This window comes from Rhinichthys klamathensis, unplaced genomic scaffold (assembly GCF_029890125.1).
Source record: "Rhinichthys klamathensis goyatoka isolate OS25496 unplaced genomic scaffold, OSU_Roscu_1.1 h1tg000006l_1, whole genome shotgun sequence".
Lineage (NCBI taxonomy): Eukaryota > Metazoa > Chordata > Actinopteri > Cypriniformes > Leuciscidae > Rhinichthys > Rhinichthys klamathensis.
The window spans coordinates 3,222,033-3,247,888 of NW_026606559.1; the positions used below are offsets into that span (position 1 = coordinate 3,222,033).

The 25,856-nt window shown below is 41.5% G+C and overlaps 1 protein-coding gene across 1 annotated transcript in view; it reads right to left on the reverse strand.

The window, feature by feature from the left end:
* Positions 1–25,856, reverse strand: part of adcy2a (adenylate cyclase 2a) — a 179,729-nt gene that overhangs the window by 101,971 nt on the left and 51,902 nt on the right. The window contains exon 3 of the mRNA XM_056257663.1: positions 1,919–2,080. Within this exon, the coding sequence (XP_056113638.1) occupies positions 1,919–2,080 (162 nt within the window). The remainder of the gene's footprint in view (positions 1–1,918; positions 2,081–25,856) is intronic.

Below are 25,856 nucleotides of genomic sequence, written 5' to 3' on the forward strand. Positions count from 1 at the left end.
AACAGTGACAGATACACTCTGTGTGTAGCCTCCTCCTATCGTCCTTCTAGGCAAGAAGGTGTAGAGGCTTGCATGGGGCGCTGGATGGGGTGCAGCAGCTGTGGCGCTTTGGTAGGGATTCCTATTGGTCAGTCTGACCTACGTTGTAGTGACTGACCGATAGGGAACGTCTCGGTTACATATGGTAACCCTCGTTCCCTGAGGGAGGGAACGGAGACGTAGGTCCCGTCGCCACATCTGCTGCCGCCCGCTGGGGCGGCCAGCTTTTTCAGGTTTGGCTCCTCAGCAAAAAACTAGCGTGCAATCATAACAGCTGCTGTTAAATACCCGCGCTGACGAGGACGCGCAGCTGATGCAAATGATTGCATGCCAATGTGCATTGGCTTGTTTTAGTTTCACTCGAAGTAGATTGGCCTCTCTAGCGAGATTCCTATTGGTCAGTCTGACCTACGTCTCCGTTCCCTCCCTCAGGGAACGAGGGTTACCATATGTAACCGAGACGTTTCTGTATATAAATTTTGACCTTTTACAGAAAATTCTAAATACATATTATTGTATGCCCTTCACAGAAATTGGCTTCTTCGGAAAGGTCACATTTGCTTGTTAACGTGTTTATTTCAAGATAGAAGCAAGTTAGCTTTCTGGATTTTCATAGCAAGCAATCCGATTGAAAATGCATTGCGATTCACGACAAAGAAAATAGAAGAGATTGAAACAAAATGAATAAGGGCAAACGACTTTGCTAAAATCTAATGACTTTGATTTATAGAATATGAAAATGCCTAAATAAGGAACATAATACCAAGGGAAGGTCAGTCTCATCTAATATTTACAGCTAGTTATATTTAGTCTTGGGTGAACAGATGTCCCCGTCTTCTGGGGAAACTCAATGTTTTGGATTGCCTTCCTCAGATGGAGCTGTCATCAGAAATGTCCCCATGTTTTACTGTGTTCCTACAGTGAAATAATATCTAATGCAATATATATTTCATATGTGCCATTTCAAATGAATTATTTTAAGTTTCACAAACAAGCTTTAAAATTACATAATTAGATAAACTTCACCGTTGTGTCTAAAGTTCACTTGAAGCTCATGTTTGTTTATGAAACTGTAAGAATACTAAGAAAAGGAAAGTAAATAATATATACGTTGTAAAAAAGACCCCATAATTGCACAAATGTAATACAATAAAGAGATGAAGTACTTACAGTGTCTGTTACTCTTTATTGCATTAAACCATGCTAAAAAATATTTCATATTATTTAGATGATGCACATTATTATCAATTTTATTTTATTTTACATTTCTTGTAGTAACTGTACGTATTAAGGGATTGTTTTGGACGCATGCTGACATCATTGTCAGTTGAGAAGCATTAGTTTGAGGGGAACAAGTTTCACGTGTGTGTTGATAACTAAATGTAATCATGCCACAATATGATACAACGTAGTTCATCACAGCACTACATCATCATGGTCAAAATACAAGAAAAACTAGAATTGTCCTTTTTTAACCCTTGGATAATAATTGGATAATAGCATGATATTTGAGTAATACATTTACTAGAAATTCTCCCATGTTCCTGTTTTCATTTGAGAAATCTGGTCACCTTAATTAAGACTGATACCACCTCAGTAATTTGCGTGAATTATATCAATGAACATCCATCATATTATCAACACACCTAGAGCTTTTCAAAAGTAATTTATCAATATTACAATAAGCACCTAATTTATAAACAACAAAATACATATCTGGCTTAATAAGCATCCGTAATTGTTCCCACAGACACATGCACAATCACAAGCAATTGGCAATGAACTCTCAACTGACAAGGCAAACTTAAGCAGTTGGCGCACAGGGTAAAGCTCACAGCTCTTGGCACGCTCATAGCAAGACAGACGGGATAGCACTGACCTGCCATACCAGGGGCTCCACATGGTCGACTGTAGAGGAGAGGCAGACACTGAGGACAACAGTATGAGAGGACGCGGTGATCACGCTGGCTATGATGGCATCCCTCATGGAGAAGGGAAGCATGGTGTATACAACAAAGATGATGAATAAGAAGAAAGACACCTGGAATCAGAGTAAACAGAACAAGAGACAGTAAAACATTATGACACATAATTTTGGTTATGTCAGGTATTAGTTGCGTCCAAGCAAAAACATGTTGAACTGTGCTCTCAGTTTTGTCAGTTTGGTACAGGTCACTTTTTATTTTATTTTAATGCTGTAATTTTTATTTTATTTTTTCTAATTGAGTAAGTTCCATATCGGTTGGCCAAAATAATGGTTTGAAAATGTGTGTTTTGTTTTGTGCTAAACTTGGCTGAAAAACCTTTGTGACAACTTAACTCATTTAGTGTGAAAACATGACCCTATACAGTATGTTAATGTGTGCTCAATGATCTGTATCTTTTTCCTGGGCAATTAAAAATGGAAATGTTTGAAGTAATTTTGTTGTAGCCAAGACTTATGTGCCTATAGAGACATTGATGTTAAAAATATGAACCTACCCTGGAGTATTAACATAATAAAAAGTGTAAAAAGTGTGACAACTCGCCCTGGTCTCCCCTATAATTGTGAGCTTGTTGATTGTGTGTTGTGCAGTGTGAACATTATACGTCTCTTGTTCTCAATCTTGTGGGTGACAAGTTGTCAAGACTGATGACTGATATGTTGTTTAGAGTTTCATTGTGTTGGTTTAACTATGCTTATATTATGTAATTGTGTTTATACAAAGCCTCCAGTGACACCTGCATACTCAAAAATGCAAAGTTCTGTCATGGCGCAGACTGATAGGTCCTTAACTCAATCTTCTTGCAATCACATTATTCTCTATAGGGCATTGCTGATTGGTTCCTGTTGTATCAGTAGCCAATGATCTCATTGCTCAACCTTCAAATACTAGGGCCAGATTTGCGAACAGCTTGCCCTAGCGGAAACATTATTTTGGCGTTAAATAACGTCTCCCTAGAGGGCACTTTGGGTAATGCCACAGGCATGACCAGTGTCTGAAGTTCATGTGGAAACACGGTAATGAACTTGACATTGGCTGGCGAGAGCCTATGACGTATCATTGGTGCGACTGCAATTATAAAAGGGTACCTAGAACACGTCATCAACTTCCTTGTCTGAAGGAGACGCGCGCAGGAATACCTGAAGCATGGCGAGGGGCCGCAGTGTCTCGTTCCCCTTCTCAGGGAACCATGGTTACATGCATAACCTGAGATGTTCCCTTTCGAATGGGAACTCGAACTGCGTACCCTAGAAGACACTTTAAGGAACGGCTACCCACTACGCCATGCTGAAGGGATGAGTGCCCTATCAGCGGACATAAAGCCCAAGACTCTAAAAAGTCCCCATCCTTGAGGTACACATCAGCGACTGTCATAACTAATTAAAGCCCGAGCTGCATACCTTACCAGAGAAGACACGGCTTGCGCCCTTCCTCCCTTCCCTGCAGGACTGAATTAAAAAAGAACTCAGCCCACAGGCAGAGCTCGAGCAGCTTGGCATTCCTGAGAACACCTTTAAGGGAATGTCATAACTGATGGAGTTCTGAGAGCCTCCTAACAACATTACAGAGGGAAAGCCACTATGTGCATAACAGATTATAAGAAGTACTTACTTCAAAGTGTGCGTTCTCAGACCACCAAAAGGCTGTTGTCGTGTACATTTTCAACCAGAATACATTTAAAGTTTTCTGTTTTCAGTTTATATCAACGGTGTTGTGTAAGCACCCCCTAATTTAATAACTAATTATTTTTACAACGGAAATTAATCAATTAAAAACTTACTTAAGCTAGACAATGACTTTCCTCTAGATCGGCTTTACAGCCAAAACAATCTTTGACGCATTAATTTCTTATTATCACTGTAAAGCTGCTTTGAAACAATCTGTATTGTAAAAAGCGCTATATAAATGAAGGTGACTTGACTTGACTTGACCATGCCAAACACTCAGAGAGTTGTCATGACAGAACTAGGATTATCAGGTAATAAGTTTAAAACATTTTACTCCATACATTTCTGCATACACCTGTGAGCAGTATCAGATAATCAATAAGTAATTCACTACAGATTATAAATTGTAAAAAGAATTTTTTTTTTTTCACTCAACAAATTCGAAATAATGCCTATCTTTGCTCCTTGTCCATTGTCACATGTAAGCATTACAGCCAGCATTACATGTTACAATGAGTCCTCTGTTGCACTAAAGCAGGTTTCCTCAAGTCTGGCCCTGGAGGGCCACAGGATACACTTGTTATGTTCAATCCAGTATTGATTTCAAACTAGGGGTGTGTGATATCACGATTTGAATGTCTCCATGATCTACTTTTGAAGAAATATCGTAGTATCGTGCTACAGTGCATTCTATCAGTTGCAGTTCTAGTGCCTCTGTCTCAACATACTGTACAACGCGACGTACATTCCCATCACATGTTAACGCAAAGGTAGTTACTGTCACGATCAGCCACGCACTACATTTCCCATAATTCACTGCCTGGACTCATCTTCACTGATTGCATTCACCTGTGTCTCATCACCCTGTTAGTCTCCCTAGCCTATTTGTACCCTGTTCACTCATATACTCTCCGCGAACTTTTGTATGTTGTTACACTGCACTCCTGAGCGTTTCTTCATGGTTTCCCGGTTCCCGGTTCCCGGTTCCTGGATCCCCTGCCTGTTCCTCGGATTATTCTCCTGCCTCTGACCCCTTCCTGAGTTTCCTGGTTTGTTTGTTTGTTCGTTTGGACTGCTTACCTGTGTTTCGACCATTGCCTGTTTCTTGGATTACGTGTCTGGAGTAACCCTAATAAAGCTGCATTTGGATCTCAACGTCTTGTCTCTGAGCAGTTCCGTAACAGTTACACTCAAGGGACACTGCAGTTCACAAAAGTTAATTATTTGTATGTGCTTTAAAGCCTTGCCATTAAACAATTCCATTCGCGTACTGATGCGCTGTTCTAACATGCGCTTTTCTGAGCGTGATACCTGAAGCGCACAGGCACTAAAAGCCTGTCAAACAGCGCCTGGTTACTGGACTAAGTTATCTTTCGAGTCGTATTGCGCTAATACGGTCAAATACACACAAGGTTTACATAAACACAGTTGGTTATGTCTAAAGTGAAAGCAAACATTTGAGAGGAAATTGAGTGCGTGTCATAATATGCGTGTATTTTAGATGTGTGCCGGTGGTAAAGTGACAGTAGCCTCATAGTAAACATGCTGCCGCTTGTCCTTAAACGGATAGTTCACCCAAAAATGATATACTCTCTCGTCTAATGTTGTTCCAAACCTGTATTAATTTCCTAATTTTCTTGTGGGAACCAGCAACTGTTTGGTTACCCACATTCTTCAAAATAACAGATATAAAACAATTTTCAACAGAAAAAGAAACGTATTTGGGTTTAACAACTTGAGAGAGTCAATGATGACAATTTTCATTTTTGGGAGAACTATCCCTTTAATGTTAATAAAACAACAAAACACAGAGACAAAATCACTCACTGCTCTTGACTGAGAACCTTAATAGTAGCTTTAATAAGAATCAATGTATAATTTATACAGTGAAGTCTATGTAGTGTTTTATTTTTATCTTTGTTTATTTCATTTATTTCTTGAATGCTACTGTTAAATACACCAACTGTAGCGGAAAAAATAAAGAACTGTTTATTTCATTTGTATATTATGTTGTGTATATGTAATGTGTATCTTTGTTCTTATTTTTTAATAACAAAGAAAATAATGACAAAGATTTTTATCTTCGCCATCTTCACACTTTATCTTTGGACTAAATGTCTCCCATTATTTTATATTTTGTTACCTTGTAAGGCTGTTTTTTTTTTTTTAAATAGGGACATTAGTTTGGCTGTAATGCTCAGTCACTTGCAAAATAGCATAACAAACATGAAAAAGAATCGTGATAAAATCGTGAATTGTGATTTTCTTGAAAAAAAATGACCACCCCACAGAGAAGAAGAACAGTCCATAAAAATAATTTATGAAAAGAAATTAATAATAATAACTGACATCAAGCTCCATTGAATATATAGATTACTTTCTTGATAAAAAAAAACAAAACAATAATAATAATAATATTAGAAAATGATAGAAACAGGGCTTGACATTAACACCCGCCAACCCGCCAAATGCGGGTGGATTTCACTCGTGGCGGGTAACACAGTCGCTCCCACTAGCCACTTTGGCGTGTTGAAAAATTGTAGTCTTGTCAATAGACATCTGACATAACAAACAAATTGCAATTTGACACTACGACACTACAACTCCCATGAGTACTACCTGCACATAGTCTAGTGTTTGCCCATTGGTCCATTCGTGAATCCTCTTGAATGACAACACTGTAAACAAGAAGACACGCGGAGATTAAACTCGCGGACTGGCCGTCGGACTGAGGGCTGTTTTAGTCTGCCCTTAATTATCAACTTAATGTGATGATATAGCGAACTTTTTTAATAGCAGGAGAATCCAGACCACAGACGCGTCTCACGCTCTCCTGCAGTGCCGCTGCGCGAGGGTGCGCGCGCCAAATATGACATCCAGACTTTTGTCAAACGATCATCACACGCGACTGGTCGCATGCACACACACATCAACACAGCGTTCAGTCAGTTCGTGAGTGAGCGTGGCCGATATAAAGAAAAAATAATCTTCATGATTAAGGGACACGGTGTAACTACTAGCAGGGCTGCCCTTATGTCACGTCATATCACAACTATCTTTCCAGAGTTAATTCTATGTTTTAATAAAATTAATCATGCCATGAAAGAAAGCAGGAGATGCGTTTGTGGGAATAATCTGAAAAATAAAGACCTGTAGGCCTATACTTGTTTCAGGTGGACATATCTCCAGTTCCTCAGAGCTACCAGAGCTTCATGATGATAATTATTAAGTCAGAGCTCTGAGGAAATGCTGATGCAAAACAAACAATCCAAAGTCCCCAAAACTGTCATATAGGCGTATATAAAGTTGTAATCCTGTTGCCTTAATTGTGGATTTTTTCTTAGAAGAAATTATTTATTCTTTGCTTGTTGTTTCTAATGCAGATAATTGTTCTACTCTGTATTCCAGTATTTACTGCTGTAAAAAAAAAAAAAAAAACGATGCAGCACTTTTATTATATAATAAGAAGCTATTTTATGTGTTTATCTTAATAGACAACATGTTTTCAAAAAAGGAGCTTTACAACCTTATCAGAGCTAATGATAATATTAGGACATTTTAGCACGTTTTAAGCCCCATTGTCAACTTTAATCATATAAAACGTAATTTTCCAACAACAAAAATGTGGCTAGTAAAAATGCTGCGTGGCTAGTAATTTTGGAAAACCACTAGCCACATTGGCTAGTGAGCAAAAAAGTTAATGTCAAGCCCTGGATAGAAAGCATGGAATGAAAATACAGGCATTGTGAACTGTCATTAGATGGATGTAATAGAACTTTCCCTCACCACTGCTGTGTACTTTTGTTTAAGCAGTGTTTGTTTTTCTGGTTATGTTATTTTGCACAATATTCAAAACTTCACAGTCAAGGGATATAACCCATTGCTATTTGTGTAATACCTCTCAGACCTCGTTCATGAGACTTGTTGCCTCTCATTGCATCTCTTTCCTCTTGGTTATTATAGACATCACTGAGGTAAGATAAATAAATAAATAAATAATAATAAAAAAACTGTATTTTTTATTTACTCTTCCTCAGCAGATCACTTTAACTTCAAAAGTAATTGGACAAGTCTCATTGACTGCTTTCTTTCTTCGTGCATTTAGGGATGTTATCTTTACATCAGAGTGCTTCAGATTTCTCAAATGGAACCAGGAACTATTTCACACTTTGCAGTGACCAGCTTACTTTCCCCATGTTCTGGTCAGGTCTCTCTTCATTTTGTGTTCTTCTGGGTGTCTTTGCCAGTGCCGTTGTACTTCGAAAACTTTGTCAAAGACATCGACAAAACGTTTCTACGAATGACTTCTTCGTGTTTAATCTGACGATCATTGATCTTGTTTTCCTAAGTTTATTGCCTTTCGGTGTCTATAACTACATGCTTTTGCACAGCTCAGAATTTGAATACTTAAATAATTTCACATATTCACTACCCATGTGCGGAAGACCTCTCTTCATGGCTTGTGTCTGTGGAGATTATTATTTTGCTGTGGTTCATCCCATCATCTACATCAACAGCAGGAGAACTGCAATTATCAGAAAGGTAATCGGCATGATAATTTGGTTGTTGATCATTTGTTTTGGAATTATTATAGTCGTAAATCCTTGGACTTTTACAAGCACTTTTACATCTACACCTCTGTTTATTTCCCTACCTGTGATTGGTTTTTGTGATGTCTCAGTTTTACAAGCTTTGAGAAAACCTGATCCTTCAGGGAAAAGTAATATACATCCCCAAAAGAAGAGAGCCCTGCGTACCATCATTAACAGTTTTGTCTTGACTTTTACCACTTACCTGCCACCAGCACTTATCTTTTCATTCGGACACAATTTACCAATAAGTTTTGATATGTACTACTGCACTTTAATATTTATTGCAATATGTTCCGCTGTCTTGGGAGGTGTCATTATGCCAGTTCTTTATCTGGAGAGCATAGGTCAGCTCAACATACAAAATATTGTAGAAATAATAAAAATGAGGAGATGAAAATGGAATGGAAATAGACTGGAATGCCTAGTCTATCTTTATGGTCTTACAATTATAGTCATAGACATTACTGAACTTGTCTGAAAATAATGAATGTACAAATGGTCTTTTGGGGGTTAATAGCCAAATTATAGTCCTAAAAAACTAGAGACATTTGTTTTTATATATTGGAATTGTGTTCATTGAATATGATAATATATTTTGTGTTGACTTGTATACTAAACAAACAAATACAATACAGATTTTGATATATATATATACATCTAAATAAAGTGTCTGTAATTAGTTCATTTATCATGAATCATTCTCATATAATTTATGTTAGAGTAATAAAAATAAATAAAAACACACAGTGTAGTGTCTTATTAACCACAATTAGGCCAGCAATGAAAAGGAGCAAACAAAAGGAAAGCAATGAAATATTTATTTCTAGGTAGACCTAAATAAAACTACAGAATGTTAGGGTACAAAAAGATTTCTCCATTTTGGCTTCACTTACAAAAAATAAGTATTCTTCAAGTTCCTTTTATTAAGTGTAGTTCAAGTATATTGTTAAGTAAACTTTATGTAGTAAGTATACTAATATCAATGTACTAGAAGTATACTTGTAAGTGCACTGTTGCAATACTACTTGGGACTAAATCGGCTTGGGACTAAATTACTATACATATATGTATAACTAGTTTACAACTAAGTCTTTCGTTTGTAGTGCAACTATACAAGTGACTTATAGCTATACTGATAGTTTACTCAAATACTTTTTACGTGCTCAGGGAAAATATTTTCAGTTTTCAGCTGCTTCTTGAATAGTATCAGCTTGTAATTTTTAGATTAAATGTAAAAATCTGATATGATTTATCTGTTTTTCATCTTTAATATCGCAAAACCCAGCAGTTTTAAAGGGTTAGTTCACCCAAAAATGAAAATTCTGTCAGTAATTACTCGTCCTCATGTTGTTCCAACCCCGTAAGACTTTCGTTCATCTTCGGAACACAAATTAAGATATTTTTTATTAAATCTGAGAGCTAGATCTCTCCTCCATAGGCTTCTTAAGGGATCGAAACTGGCCGGCCCAAAAGTTATGAAAGACATCGTTAAAATAGTCCGAGTGACTACAGTGGCTCAACCATAAGTTAATCAAGCGACGAGAATACTTTTTGTGCGCAAAAAAACAAACAAAAATAACGACTTTATTCAACTATTCATTTCCTTCCCTGTGGGCCTCGAGTGAGTTCACGTAGTGATATTGCGCAAAGCTTCTGTGTTACACTACATGAACTTACGGGGTTGGAACAACATGAGGGTGAGCAATTACTGACAGATTTTTCATTTTTGGGTGAACTAACCCTTTAACAGTGGTGTGTTTATCCACTGTCTGTATCTGGCTGATTGCTTGAAGAAGCAGTGTACATATATACATAGGTTAATGTATATATGTACATTTTGTTGTTTGGAGTCACACTCTGTGATTCATGCAAAACATTCCCTCTTTGGATTTGCTGGCACTAAGCTGGACTCCGGAGGATTTATTTTCTGGACATACCAATTCAAAATATTTGAGGAAAAAAGGAAGGTAAGAGACTTTGAGAAATTAAATTCAATTAAATTTGTTAAACACAGTAATAAACACAAACCCTTCTTCAGTAAGATCCAGAAGCACATGAAATTTAAGGAAAAGGGCAAGAAGAAACTGCACACACGTTTAATTGGTTCTTATGTGTATGATCAACAACACTAAAATTATGCAGACCAACACAAAAAAGAAGTGGGTATACTTCAATTCTTCTTGGGACTAAATAAGGTCTACTTTTCAGTTTAAAAGTCTAACAGTGGTAAATAGTTTATGTTTCTTTAGAATTGTAACTATACTACAAGTGAACTTTAGGTATGATGCTAGTTCCCTTTCAAGGGCTCGAGTCGTGGGGTTCGCAAATGGATCTGGTAGAGGGGTTAGAGATGGGCTTCGCCCATTCTCTGCCTTCATCTGCCAGGGGTTCGGGAGAACGCTTTGCGGTTACATCCATCCCGAATGATGCACCGGGACTGCCATTATCCAGTTCTGAGGAGCTGAATGTTGTAGTTATCGAATCAGCAAAAAGCATTTTGAATTGTGTGTCCCTCCCGGCCCTCACTACATTACGAGCGGGTATACACGCCGTTCAATTGTTTGTTTGGGGGCGGTGCATGCACATCAGTGTAGGCTGACAGTTTCATTCATAAAATTTTCCCTGTGTGTAGAAAAGAACACGCACTGTCGGGAGTTTTAGCTCCACCCCTGTTGAATCTTAACTAGCTCGGATCTTGCACTTGCTTAGGCAGTGCGTAGATCATGGGTCAACATAAAGAATCTACGGCTCAGATCTCACATTCCAGACAACAAAACACATTGGTGGTCTCCTATATAAACAATCAGGGGGGTCTGCGGTCGTGCCCCTTATGCAAGCTGGCTCACCAGTTCCTCCTTTAGGCCCAAGGGAAGTTGCTCTCTCTAAAGGCAATTTACATACCTTGGTATTTAAATCAGGGAGCAGACATCCTGTCGAGGCAGGGGCCGAGGCCCGGGGAATGGAGACTCCACCCCGAGGTGGTGGAGCTCCTATAAAAAACTTTGGTCAAGCAGAAGTAGATCTGTTCACGTCTCAAGAGACGACACACTATCCACTGTGGTTCTCCCTCAGTCAGCCAGCTCCTCTGGGGCTGGACCCTATGGTACACCCGCATTTCCCCCGATCACTCTGCTCCCAGGAGTTCTGGAGAGAGCTCGCCGTGACGGGGCCCGTCTTCTGTTAATTGCCACATTTTGGCTGGCCCGAGTATAGTTCTCGGACCTATTGTCTCTCCTCGACGGCTCTCCTCTGGAGATTCCGATCAGGAGGGACCTTCTCTTTCAGGCGAGCGGGTTGATCCTTCATCCCCGCCCAGAATTGTGGAGCCTCTGAGCTTGGCCTCTAAAGGGGGCCCAGCTCATAAGTTCAGGTCTCTCAACTGAGGTTGTTGAGACCATCCTCCACTCCAGAGCTCCATTCACAAGGAAACTCTATACCTTAAAGTGGAGATTTTTCACTTCCTGGTGCGGAAATCACCAGTCGGACCCAGTTAACTGCCTGGTGGTTGCAGTGCTGGAATTCTTGCAGGAACGATTCTCTGCAGGGTTATCCCCCTTAACGCCTTCCCACAGCATTTCGACGCAGCGTCTCGGTCCCTCTTCAGGTAACTAGGGTTACATACGTAACCGAGACGTTTACTAGTTATATACATTTAAGTTTGTAACGTTCACTGCAGTATACTCTCAGTAAACTACTAGATACCGACAGACAATTCACCGTCCTGCATGTCTTTGGATTGTGGGGGAAAATGGAGTACTCGAAAGAAACCCAAGCCAACTTGGGAAGAACATGTAAACTCTACACAGAAAGGCCTCCTGGCTCAGCCAGGACACGAAGCGAGACCTTCATTCCGTGAAGCAACAGTGCTGAGCCACATGCCAGCCAACAGTTCAATAAAAAAATTGTTAAAAGATAAAACAAAAAGTTAAGGATAAAACAAACAACACCCCTCTTCCAAACATTTGTCCACATTTCTCTTTTACTCTGCAAACATGCATGTACGGAGTTAGATAGTACAGAGTTGTCTGTCAATGTTATTGGCTTATGGTTATCTATAAACAAATAAATTGTTTAGACGTAGTAAACTAGGAAACCTAGTAAACTAACCATATACGTAAAATATGAATTCACTTCTATATAAATACTGTAAATTCTAAAAACAAAATATATTCACAAAATGTATTCTATATATTCACTAACCATTTCTAGCAGACCTCTCTTCATGGCTTGTGTCTGTGGAGATTACTATTTTGCTGTGGTTCATCCCATCATCTACATGACCAACAAGAGAAGTGCCATGATTAGGAAGGTAATCTCTGTGATAGTCTGGGAGTTTATAGCGTGTTTTGGACCACTTGCAGCCTCCAATTCTTGTATGTTTGCAACTGCTTTTACATATATACCCGTTCATTTCCATGTCTGTCATTGTTTTTTGTAATATCTCAGTTTTTCAAGCTTTGAGTAAAAACGATCCTTCAGAAAATGCAATATGCATCCACAGAAGAAAAAAGCTCTGCGCATATTCATTAACAGTTTTGTCATGACTTTTACCGTTTACCTGCCACCATCAGTTAATAATTTATTGGGGCACAATACTTAATATTAGTTAAAATTATTTTAAAAATGTTTAAACTTAAATATATGTAACATGGACTAAAATAAACATTGATTGATTGATTGATTGATTGATTGATTATAATTATACTTGTATGCAGTACAAACATTTTTGACAGGTTTTTTTAGTGATATAGCAACTCCATATTTAAAACATCTGAAAGAATTTGAATTGTTAAATGTACACACCTGTGAGCCATATCCCTCACAGTCAAAGCGTGTTGCTTTTCACAGTCTCTCACTCACAAGTTATTATGAGAGTTAAAAGACTTCATTGAGGTAAGACAAACATTTGTAATTCCTTTAAATGTGATGACACTGGAATTAAAGTCAGCAAATTTAGTAGATTTCAATCTACAAATTCATGCTAACTAAAATGGTATTGTAGATCTCATTGCAGTGCAGTTTTACAATATATTGGGCATTGTAATGGTTATTAAAATATTTACTTTAACACATTAAGTCTCACTGTGATGTTTTCTTTTCTATTTCAGCTCGGGAAATTATTGTGCTAAAAATGTCGGCAGAGACATTATCATTCCCACAGGATTCATCAGATTTTTCAAGTGGACTATTTCTTGCACTGAACAGCCTATTGTTCCTCTGTTCTGGTCAGGTTTCTCTGTTGTTTGCTTACTCCTGGGTTTCCATTGTCATGGTACTTCAGATACTTTGTAAAAGACACCAACAAAACATCTCTAATGACTTCTTTGTGTTTAATCTGACCTTTATTGATCTTTCTTTCCTAATGCCGAGTTCACACTGCACGATTTTCAAAGTATTCGGGTCACTGTTCTTTTCACACTGCACGACTATCTGGGGTAACATTCAGTTGCTGCTGTGTTCACACTGCATGATGGATCGGCGACAGGGAGTTTCACACTGCATGACTTTACAAAAGAAAGAATCGACGACAACTTCTGTCTGGTCCGCAAACTACGTTTCACAATCAAATACACGCGAGAAGAGATAAGGAAATAACAAAAGATCATGCGTGCGTGAGACCGAAATTTTTATTTAAAAAGATAGCCTGCAAGATTTGCGAAATGGTTGGGGAGACGAGGGGAGTAAGGATTGTGTTCTGCAAAGAGAGTTGGGGGTAAATAAATAATTGTGCAATGTGCTGCTGTCGCTGCTGGTCAAGCAAATGTGTGTGCTTTGTTTTTGTTTGATATTATTGAAAATATATCTATTAAAATACTGATATTCTGGTCTATAACTCCTCCCCGAACATCCCGCTGTTCTCTCTCGTTGGCTGTAGGTCATCGCCAATGTCATTTTCAGTCAGAACACATTCACACAGCAATATTTTGTATCGCAGACAGGTCCAGATATTTAGCATGCCAAATATCTCATGGGCGTCTGCGACTCATTGGCGATTCTCTCAGATTGCGTCTTTGATAATTCACACTGCGTGATTGTCACTCACGTGAACGAGCACCGATTTGCCTATGGTTACGATTTGTCTATGATTTTTGTGTTATTGTAGTTTTTTGAGCTCTGAGGAAACCCAATCCTTCTGGGAAAAGTGTACATCCACAGAAGAGGAGAGCCCTGCGTACCATCATCAGCAGTTTTGTCATGACATATATTGTTTACTTGCCACCAGTGTTGGGGAAAATTACTTTTAAAAGTAATCCATTACAATATTGCTGTAGCGATTCTTAGCTCAAATAAAGGGAATATGTCTAAGATAGATCGATTGTGAGGACAATCTTGCATGGGGTCAATTTATTATCGAATGATCTGCTTTGTCCAGCAAAACTGATCGTTCGATCTTCATCAAACCTCATGAAAGTTATCATAGACATTCAAGAGAAGTTATTCTCTGGCCATGAAAATGAACTTTCCTGTTCTATAAAAATACTATTTAAGTATTGACAAATTTTGTAAAGCTCGTAGCTTGACCGAACATTTAAGGGACCTCGTAATGTGAGCAGAGTCAATCAAATGAATATAATGTATTTAATAAAGGAAAACTACGTATACAGGTGAACTAACGTTACACGGAATATATAAAACAGATTAAAGCAACAAAACAATGAAAGAAAATGAAAGATAAAAGAAAGGATAGAACAGGTAAAAAGTGGTCAACAGTATGGCAAAATCACAGACAAAGGAACCTTGAGGGAGAGACACCTATATATCAAATCTTAAACGCATTGAAGCTCGATAAAACGAATACTTGCACACATGGTTCTCTTATGTTGCTGAGTAAGGAAGGAGCGTGGTTGTCATTCCTTCCGAGCGTCACGCGCTCTCCGTGGTTCTTCCGGTGTGTGGAGGCGCGGCGAATTCAAAGTTCCCTTGAAGGTGAAGTTAGGACTGAAGAGAAGAGTCCAAGAGAAGAGGACTGAAGCGAAGAGAAGAGAGAGAGAGATGCTTGGCGAGTCTCTTTAAAGCACTTCTGTTCACGCCTTCTCTCGCGTGAACGAACCAATCACCTGTGAGAAAAGTGCGCGGGAACGTGTTCCTTTGTCCTGTCAAAGGGCGTTTATTCACATAGTTTATGGCAGTGACAGAAACGTTTTCAGTCTCACTGAGGAGGTGGTAAAACATAGTAAAATACATTTTATTGTAACCTAATACATATATCCAGCCAGGGCTAAACGAGAGGTTTAATTTGGTACCAATAACTTTATATTTGGCATAGTATAAAGGTGGATACTCTTAGGGTTTGACATGAGAACTTAGAGTTTAATGTCACCGGGGTTAAGGCCAAGGGTTTATTTCACCACACTCCGGAGGAGCAGACACCAGAGGACACCAAGAGGCAGACAACCGCAGTAACTTCAAAAGGTAAGTTTTTATTCAGTTTAAACAGGGTAAAAGCAGAGACAGGGACGTTCGTGGCTCTTTGCACCTTCAGACTCGTCGATTAGGCTCGTGGGACAGACAGTGACTCCTCTCGTCGTCAGGCTCGTCGAATAGGCTCGTGGATTAGGCTCGTGGGACAGACAGTGACTTAAAAGCTCATTTCACCAACAATGCTGCATACTTCCAGACTCGGACGGTAAGCAGAACAGGTAAGGATTCTTCACAGTACAAAGTACTCTTCGTCGGTGCACAATAATGAGACAGTGGTTTAAAAGCTTACTTCACCAGCATTGCTGCATACTTCCAGACTCGGACGGTAAGTTGAACAGGTAAGGATTCTTCACAGTACAAAGTACTCTTCGTCGGTGCACAATAATGAGACAGTGGTTTAAAAGCTTACTTCACCAACGTTGCTGCATACATCCAGACTCGGACGGTAAGTAGAACAGGTAAGGATTCTTCACAGTACAAAGTACTCTTCGTCGGTGCACAAAAATGAGACAGTGGTTTAAAAGCTTACTTCATCAGCGATGCTGCATACTCCCAAACTCAGACAGTGAGTAGAAAGGTAAGGATTCTTCACAGTACAAAGTACTCTTCGGTTCACAGTAGTGAGACAGTGGTTGACAAGCTTACTTCATCAGTGATGCTGTATACTTCCAAACTCAGATAGTGAGTAGAAAGGTAAGGATTCTTCACAGTACAAAGTACTCTTCGGTTCACAGTAGTGAGACAGTGGTTGGCAAGCTTACTCCATCAGCGATGCTGCATACTTCCAAACTCAGACAGTGAGTAGAAAGGTAAGGATTCTTCACAGTACAAAGTACTCTTCGGTTCACCGTAGTGAGACAGTGGTTGACAAGCTTACTTCACCAGCAATGCTGCATGCTTCCAGACTCAGACGGTAAGGAGAACAGGTAAGGATCTTCACAGTACAAAGTACTTTTCAGCTCAGCTGTAGCACTCTAGGCTTCTGATGGAGAACAGATATTAACAACTTTCCACAAACGTGTACGCATGGGTTGGGGCCACTTCTCAGCAAAAGCACACCACTTTTCCAGCATTTCTCATGGGCTTCAGCTGGCGCTCATCATGGTCGGCGGCCATGATGTGTATACCCAGCGCCGGCCCAGTGTTACACCGGGATTTCTTCCCCCTGGAAACGAGTCGATGATTTTTGGTTCCTGGTTTGTTCACCCGGTGACATTAAACTACACGATTATAACATCATAACTAGGCTTGGTACACAAGCAGAAACACAAAGATATACAGGAATATATCGTATTCTTTCCAGAATTAGTCAATAGATTTCAAAAAAGGAATGTCTGTTTGTGTGTGTGCGTTTTAGAGTGAGCTTTTCTTGGCCACCTGGCATTGCTCTGAGGACCCATAAAAAGTGTCAAAGAGGCAATCTACTCCAGACTTTTTGGAGCCAGGCCGGTAAACCATTAGAGTGTTGGAATCCATGATTCACCCTGGTGCGGCCCAGATACGCTACATGCGTTACTCCCCAAAAAAGTAACTAATTGCGTTACTTAGTTACTTTTTATGAAAATGTAATGTTAAATTACTTTTGTTACATGTGTTAACTACTTGTGTTACATTACATTTTGCTTTTGTTAGTAATGCATACACATTACTTGTGTTACATTATTGCATATTTAATTTGCATTACTTTTGTTACATTACTTTTGAGTTACTTTTTCTCACCCGGGCTGGGCTTGCTTGTTTGTTTTTTAATAACATCAAAGAAAGTTCTATTTTTGGCAAATGTTAAGGCCCTTTCACACCAAAACTGAAATGAATAAGCCTCAGGCTGAAGGAAATGCATAATTACACCTTTATATTTTATTTACAACAGAGGGCGCCGCTCAAACAAACCTTTCAGATGTGCTGCCATTCTGGATTAAAGAATAATAGGATACAGGAGAAGAAAGTTCACCACTCTTATTTCTAAATCTAATCTAAAGTAATTTTTGCTTTTTAGTACGGTTGAATTATATAATTGAAGGTCAGCAGCAAAGACATTGGTTAATAAATTGAGATTAAATACATAAAGTAAATTTGAGTAATTTAATATAGTTAATTATAAAAGTTTTGCGTAAAATTCTGATATTTTTATTTTACTGTTATTTTACTGAAATAAATGCAATAAATTGCATTTCAGTCAATAAATGTGAAAAAGTAACTAGCGTTACTGATTTGAAAAAGTAACTTAGATATGTTGTTGCAAATTGAAAAAGTAATGCTTTACTGTAGTAGTTACTTGAAAAGTAATCTGATTATGTAATTCAAGTTACTTGTAATGAGTTACCCTAACAATGCTTGCCACCATCAATTGTAAGAGTGCAAGGGCTTTAGATACTGCTTTGGATGCGCCTAGCTTAGTGAACTCTGTACATTGACCGGTTCCGGCTGTAGTAGAGCCCTTGCAGCAGGGCTATTGGGTGACGGTGAGGGCTGTAGTCACGGGACAAAACACCGCTCTTCCATTCCGATTACAACTTTAAATAGATTCTCCCCTCTCTGTGAAACACCCATTGTGAATCCTGTTGAATGTGCCCTAGTTATTGTCTATTCTATTACACAGATAGTGAAAATAGAGACACCAGCTACCATAGTCACATGTTTGCCGGGAGCCAGAGCGCCTGACATCAAATCAAATTTAAAAGTGCGGGCTAATGCTAATTGTAAATTCTCTAAGATTATTATTCACGTCGGCACTAATGATGTTCGACTTCGCCAGCCGGAGATCACCAAAATTAATGTTAAAGAGATGTGTGAAGTAAAGAGTACTTGTCTAAGTACTGGCTGTCTAAGTGGTGTCCGCAAAATAATATAGAATTGATATACAATTGGAAAAGTTTTTGGGGCAGACCTGACCTGTTGCAAAGAGATGGTATTCATCCCTGCTGGGATGGTGCTGCTCTTCTCTCTAGTAATATGGCAAATAGTCTTAGAGCACAAACATGACAATCTGGGGCTCAGGTCAGGAAGCAGACAGACTGGCTAAACCGACCGTCTGCCAGCTGTCTCACGTCACCAAGATCAGATAAATCCCATCACATAGAGCCTCTTTCACCTAGATATCATCATATAGAGACTGTGTCTCATTCCCCGAATTAGGAAATACAAAAAACTTCCAAACCCATCTAAGGTTAAATATTTAATTGATGTTCAACAAATAAAAAACAGATATAATACAAATGAGCAAATGATAAAGCTTGGGATGCTTAATATTCGATCCCTTACTTCAAAAGCATTTATTGTTAATGATATGATTACAGACTATAACCTAGATGTGGCGTGTTTGCCAGAAACCTGGCTAACCCCCTGGGGTCGGCCATCACGCCGGCGCGATTGTCTCTCTTTTTGTCTTATCAGTGCAAAAGAGACTCAAATAACTCTGTTGATTTTTGTGATACAGGCAAGTGTTATACATCATTCAAAACTGTTAAATGTCTACTTTTATTTGTGTACACTAATAATAAAAACAAAATGTTGTATTTTTCGTAAAATAAAGAAAATAAACATGATGCGCGTTCTGTCGTCTCTCTCAATGCGAAGTTCATTCTGAAACGCGACAGAAAATGATCTTTAACTCAGCAAATACTTGCCACCCACACGTGAGAGTTATGTCTTTACAAAGCTTTAAGTCTCCATTTTTAAATGATGTAAATCATACCAAAAACAAATATTCTCTGTTTCAGTAATCCGTATGAAAGCAACGACATGTACAGTATCTTCAGCCCGAGCTCATTAGATCTAATGTGACCATGCCCACACGCGCGCGAGCTGTTCAAATTCAAATGATCCACGTGAAGGAACGCAAACGCCCTCATCACCTCTAAACAAAGATTCAGCGACTTCAGTCCTGTTCTGCTTTTCGTCGAGTTTAGAAGTGTTTGGTCTGGGCACCTTGGATTTACCTCAGAAGAATTAGAAGAACAAGATTTGATTATGAGAACGAAAAAAATATTATTAATGGGTGGTTAACGCCTCCCTGCATAAAGCTTTCTTACACAAAACGTCTCAGGTTACGACTGTAACCGTAGTTCCCTGAGAAAGGGAACGAGACGATGCGTCACTTGACGCCTTGGGAACGCCCCCAGCGTGCATGCGTCTGAGCATCAATGTCAACTAGTCCAATGGAAAGAATGAGCGTCACGGGCGGGTGACGTCATGACCAGGAAGGGATAAAGGCTCACCCGGTGAAACGCGGCATTAGCTTCAAAAAGTCGAAGCAAGCCGATCACAGGGAAGCAGGAAGTATGGCAGGGTGACGCATCGTCTCGTTCCCTTTCTCAGGGAACTACGGTTACAGTCGTAACCTGAGACGTTCCCTTTCGAGGGAACTCTCGATGCGTCACTTGACGCCTTGGGAACGAGAATACCCAAAACGCCAGAATTCCAAGTACCTGAGTGTCAGTCTGTTGAAACTAAGCACTAAGCACCTGAGAACCTGGGGCAGCATCCAGGTCTAAGCTGTAAAACCTGACGAATGTGAGCGGTGAGGACCAGCCTGCCGCATCACAAACGTCTTGGAGGGAAACCCCAAATAACAAGGCTTTAGAGGCCGCCATACCCCTCGTTGAGTGAGCTCTGACCACCAAGGGACACGGATGGTCAGAGTACTCGTATGCAAGTGAAATAGCCTCGACTATCCACTTGCTAACCGTCTGTTTAGAAGCAGGAAGACCCTTCTTAGGTGATCCAAAGCAAATAAATAACTGGTCGGACTTCCTCATAGAAGATGTCCGATGAACATAAGTATCCAGTGCTCGCACTGGACACAAGAGGTTCAGCCTTTCCTGGTCCGCAGATGTAAAAGGAGGAGGACAGAAAGCCTGCAGCACGATAGGCCTCGGAATCAAGGTCGGCACCTTAGGGACGTATCCCTGTTTTGGATATAAGAATGCCTTGACCATCCCCGGTGCAAACTCAAGGCAAGTGGGGGAAACCGAAAGGGCCTGAAGGTCTCCAACTCTCTTAAGGGACGAAATAGCTAGCAGAAAGATAGTCTTAAGGGTAAGAAATTTCTCTGAAACCGAATCTAAGGGCTCGAATGGAGCCCTAGACAGGCCTTCTAGTACTATTGCCAAATCCCAAGCTGGCACCCTAGTGCGAGTTGCAGGCCTCAGCCTCAATGTGCCACGAAGGAAACGTGTAATCAGGGGGTCTCGACCCAACGATGTACCCCCAACCAGGGCGTGGTAAGCCGCAATGGCCGCCACGTAAACCTTAAGTGTGGAAGGACATAAACCTGACGTAAAGCGCTCCTGCAAGAACTCGAGTACTGTGTTCACAGAACAGTTAACCGGATCCCACTGATGTCGGTGACACCATACAGAAAAAACTTTCCATTTCAGCGCATATAGTTTCCTAGTAGCTGGAGCTCTGGAGCTTAGGATGGTCTCAGCAGCCTCAGCTGAGAGACCACTCTCTATGAGTTGGGCCCCCTCAGAGGCCAAACCCACAGGTTCCAAATCTCTGGTCGAGGGTGAAATATTGTGCCCCCGGCCTGAGACAGAAGGTCTCTCCTGATCGGGATCTCCAAGGGAGGACCGTCTAAGAGATGGATCAGGTCCGCAAACCAGATCCGACTCGGCCAGCGTGGTGCTACAAGCAGTAGGCTTATTCCGTACTGGCGGACTCGTTCCAGAACTCCTGGGAGCAGAGCAACAGGGGGAAATGCGTACAGACGTAGCCTCGGCCACGTCTGCACCATAGCATCCAGCCCCAGGGGGGCTGGGTGAGTAAGGGAGAACCAAAGTGGACAGTGCGTCGTGTGCTGAGACGCAAACAGATCCACCTCTGCTTGGCCGTAAAACTCCCAAATTTTCTCCACCGCCTCGGGGTGGAGTCTCCAGTCCCCTGGCCTCAGCTCCTGCCTCGACAGGATGTCTGCCCCCACATTCTGGTCCCCAGGAATATACACTGCCCTCAGGGAGAGTACCTTCCCCAGAGACCACAGGAGGATCTGGTGCGCCAGTTTGCAGAGCGGACGCGACCGCAGACCCCCCTGACGGTTCAGATAAGAGACCACTGATGTGTTGTCTGTTCGTACAAGCACATGATGGCCCCTCAGGTCTGGGAGAAACTGTCTCAACGCATTGAAGACAGCCATCATCTCCAGGCAATTGATGTGCCACGAAAGATGATGACTTTTCCACAGACCCTGAACCGAGCGGCCTTCCATTACCGCTCCCCAGCCGGTGAGGGAAGCATCTGTCGAGATCGTAACACGATGGCAAAGAGCTCCCAATACCGGACCCTGGGTTAAGAACCAATGTTTCCTCCATATAATTAAGGCACGAAGGCACCGCCGCGTGACCTTGATCATACGAAGTGGGTTTCCCCTCGGGGAGAACCCTCTGGTCCTTAGCCACCACTGTAGAGGTCTCATGTACAGCAGGCCAAAAGGAATCACGTTGGACGCTGCCGCCAAGAGACCCAACAGTCTCTCGAACTGTTTCACAGTGCGTGACTGGCCTAGCTTTAGCTCTTTGGTGGCTTTCAGGATAGCAGCTACACGAACGGGCGATAGAGTGGCCCGCATCGTCACTGAATCCCATACCACACCAAGGAAAGTGGTTCTCTGTACTGGAGAAAGAACACTCTTCTTGGCGTTGAGCCTCAACCCCAACATCTGCATATGGGCGAGAACGACACCTCGGTGCCGAACCGCCAACTGCTCTGATTCCGCCAGAATCAGCCAGTCGTCGATGTAGTTCAGAATACGTATGCCCTGAAGCCTGAGAGGGGCTAGAGCTGCATCCACGCATTTCGTGAACGTGCGGGGTGATAAAGCTAGACCGAAAGGAAGAACCCGATATTGGTATTCTTTGCCCCCGAAAGAAAACCTTAGGAACTTCCTGTGCTGAGGGAGGATGGAGATATGGAAGTAGGCGTCCTTCAGATCTATCGTGACAAACCAGTCCTCGGACCTGATTTGAGTCACGATCTGTTTGAGTGTCAGCATCTTGAACTTGAGTTTCTGTACTGAACGATTCAACAGACGAAGATCTAAAATGGGACGCAACCCCCCATCCCTTTTTGGAACAATGAAATAACGGCTGTAAAAACCCGACTCTCTGTCGGGTGAGTACACCTGTTCTATAGCTTCCTTTGCTAACAGGGCCTTTACCTCTTGCTCCATTACCAGAGCCTGCTCGGGATGCACCACTGTGGGCAGCACCCCGTTGTAACGAGGAGGACAAGAACCAAACTGGATTCTGTATCCTTTCTCTACAATCTGCAGGACCCAATGAGAAATATTCGGCAGAAGCTTCCACGCTGCCAGAAAATTTACTAAGGGAACCAGCCTCTCGAGGCTGGTCTCTGGTGTTATCGAGACAGCCAATTCCGGAGCCTGAAACATAATGGCAGGAACTACCTGAACTGGCCGCTCTAAGGCCCCCCTCAGAGGGCGCGAAACCGATGCTGTGCCGCAGCATAGCATCAGCGACTCGCTGGAGACCGCTGCGCCCTGAAGCACCAAGGGTGGCAGGGTTGGCAGAACGGTCTCGTGAGGACCCCGAAATGGAACGGGCACCGTATAATGAGGTGTACACAACTCCACTTCGGTCGGGGCTGTCCTCACAGGCCTGATGCATGAACATCAGGACCTTTTTTTTTTTTTGAACCGAAGTCTTCTTCGCCTGAAGAACGGTCCTCAGATCCGGCTTCGACTTAGAAGACTTCGGTTGAGAGGGTTGCGTCCGTCTCCAGTCTCTACGTGGAGGTGCACGAGACGCAACACTCTCTTTCTGATGCACACGATATGATGAGCTCGACGGCTGGGGCTGCTCACGCCCAGCAGTCCCAGGGGGCTGGACCCGGCGAGGGATAAACTTTTTAAAAACGTCCGCTTGTTTCTTTGACTCCTGAAATCTCTCGACGACCGCGTGGACTGCGTCGCCGAAGAGACCAGAAGGTTCAAGCGGAGCATCTAATAAAAAAGCTCGATCTTTCTCTTTAATTTCAGACAAATTTAACCATAAATGTCTCTCAGTAGCTACCAAGGCTGCCATAGACCGCCCAATTGCTCTGGCGGTCTCCTTAGTAGCCCTGAGAGAAAGATCGGTAGCCCGACGAAGTTCACGAATATCGTCATGACTGACTCCCTCACTACTATCCAGATCCCCCAGCAGGTCAGCTTGATAAGCCTGGAGCACTGCCATAGTATGCAGACATGCTCCAGCTTGACCTGCTGCCGTATAAGCTTTGCCCACTAACACCGAAGTGGCTTTAAGCGGTCTAGTGGGCAAAGCCGAGGCTTTCAGAGACGATGCGGGACCAGGGGAAAGATAACTGGCTAAATTCTCTTCCGCCTGGGGCATCGCCTCATAACCATACTCTTTCAGCCCTCTTATTCTCGAATAAGTGTTAACATGAGGGCTGAAAAGACGTGATGAATATGGTTTATTCCACGATTTAGAAATTTCATTGTGCAAATCGGGAAAAAATGGAAGCCCTCGTGGTGGAGATAATGTGGTGGAAGATAAAAAGCGCTCATCTAATTTGCTTTTAGGACGAGCGCCCTTCTTCTCAGATGGCCATTCAATATTTAATTTCTCTACAGCCCGCGACATAACATCCACCAGCTCATCATATGCTGGGGAAATAAATTGTGAATCTCTTTCCCCCATGTGTGTGCTTACACTCTCCACACTCATCGCATCAACCTCCTCGGAGGAAGAGCAATAAAGTAATGGAGGGCTCTCTCCCCGGGCAGAAGAAACCGCAGAGCGTGCTTCCGACACCGGGGAGAGAGCACTGGATCTCTCGGGTAAGGAAGGAGAAAGAGCCCTCGGACCCGTCTCCAACCCCTCCGAAAGATCCTTTTGCGATCCCCAGGAATGCATTCTCCGCGCTGCCTCAGCAGACGCGGGTCCTGATCCCTGTGGATCGCGAGCCTGCCCACTCTCTTTATCAAAGAGTGACAGGCGAGAGCGGAGCATGCGAAGCGGTAACATCTCACAATGCTGGCACTCAGCCCCCTCGAAGGCTGAGACCGCATGCTCCACTCCCAAACAAACGACACAAAGCTTGTGTGTATCCCCACCCGTTAAATAACGCGGGCAGGGAGAAGCACACTGTTTGTACACTTGTTTAGTTTCCATCCTTTTCCGCAACAGACAACAGTAAATAGACAGAGACAAAATGACACAGATCGCTTGCTGAGACGCAGAAGCTAATGCCGCGTTTCACCGGGTGAGCCTTTATCCCTTCCTGGTCATGACGTCACCCGCCCGTGACGCTCATTCTTTCCATTGGACTAGTTGACATTGATGCTCAGACGCATGCACGCTGGGGGCGTTCCCAAGGCGTCAAGTGACGCATCGAGAGTTCCCTCGAAAGGGAACACGTCATACAAATTTTAAAAGACTTTATTGTCTTATCTGAATGCGTAATCAGGATAATTTTCACATAGTTTTGAAGCAAATATTCTAGGCTATGTGATACAATTTTCAAAAGTCTTGTGAATAAATAATTAGTATGGGTTTCATGACCTTATTTCAGTGACAATGTTTTTTTGTTTTTTTTTTTCACAAACCACGCATAAACGTCATTATCTCAAAACTAAAAACTTTTACATACATGCTGCTGAAATATTACTGTAGCAGAGTTTGAGCTGAATACAGTGTAATCAGACTCTAGCCATGACAATGTCACAAGTATCAGAAAAAAGCATAAATGTCAGAGCATGTCAGAACACCTCCAGGGCCCAGAAAACACCTCAGAGGGTTAAAACCAAACGATTACATTACTTTAAATGAGTCCACCCCGCAAGATTACTGTTATAAACATGAGCCTCGTCCGAAAGGCAAAGGGTGAGGTGTTGCTGTAATTTATAGTAATACTTTCAAAATTACTAAGAAGTCTAGTTTCAAATATAATTATTTTGAAGTGTTGGTGCTTAATGTAACAATATATAGTGTAAATGATAAATCACGTTTGAGATTTGTGCTGGCTACTGTGTACAGGTCACCAGGGCACCAAACAGACTTCATCAAAGAATTTGCTGACTTTCTATCAGAGTTAGTTTTGGCTGCAGATAAAGTCCTAATTGTTGGTGATTTTAATATAAATGCAGATAATGAAAAAGGTGCATTTGGATTGGCATTTAAAGACATTCT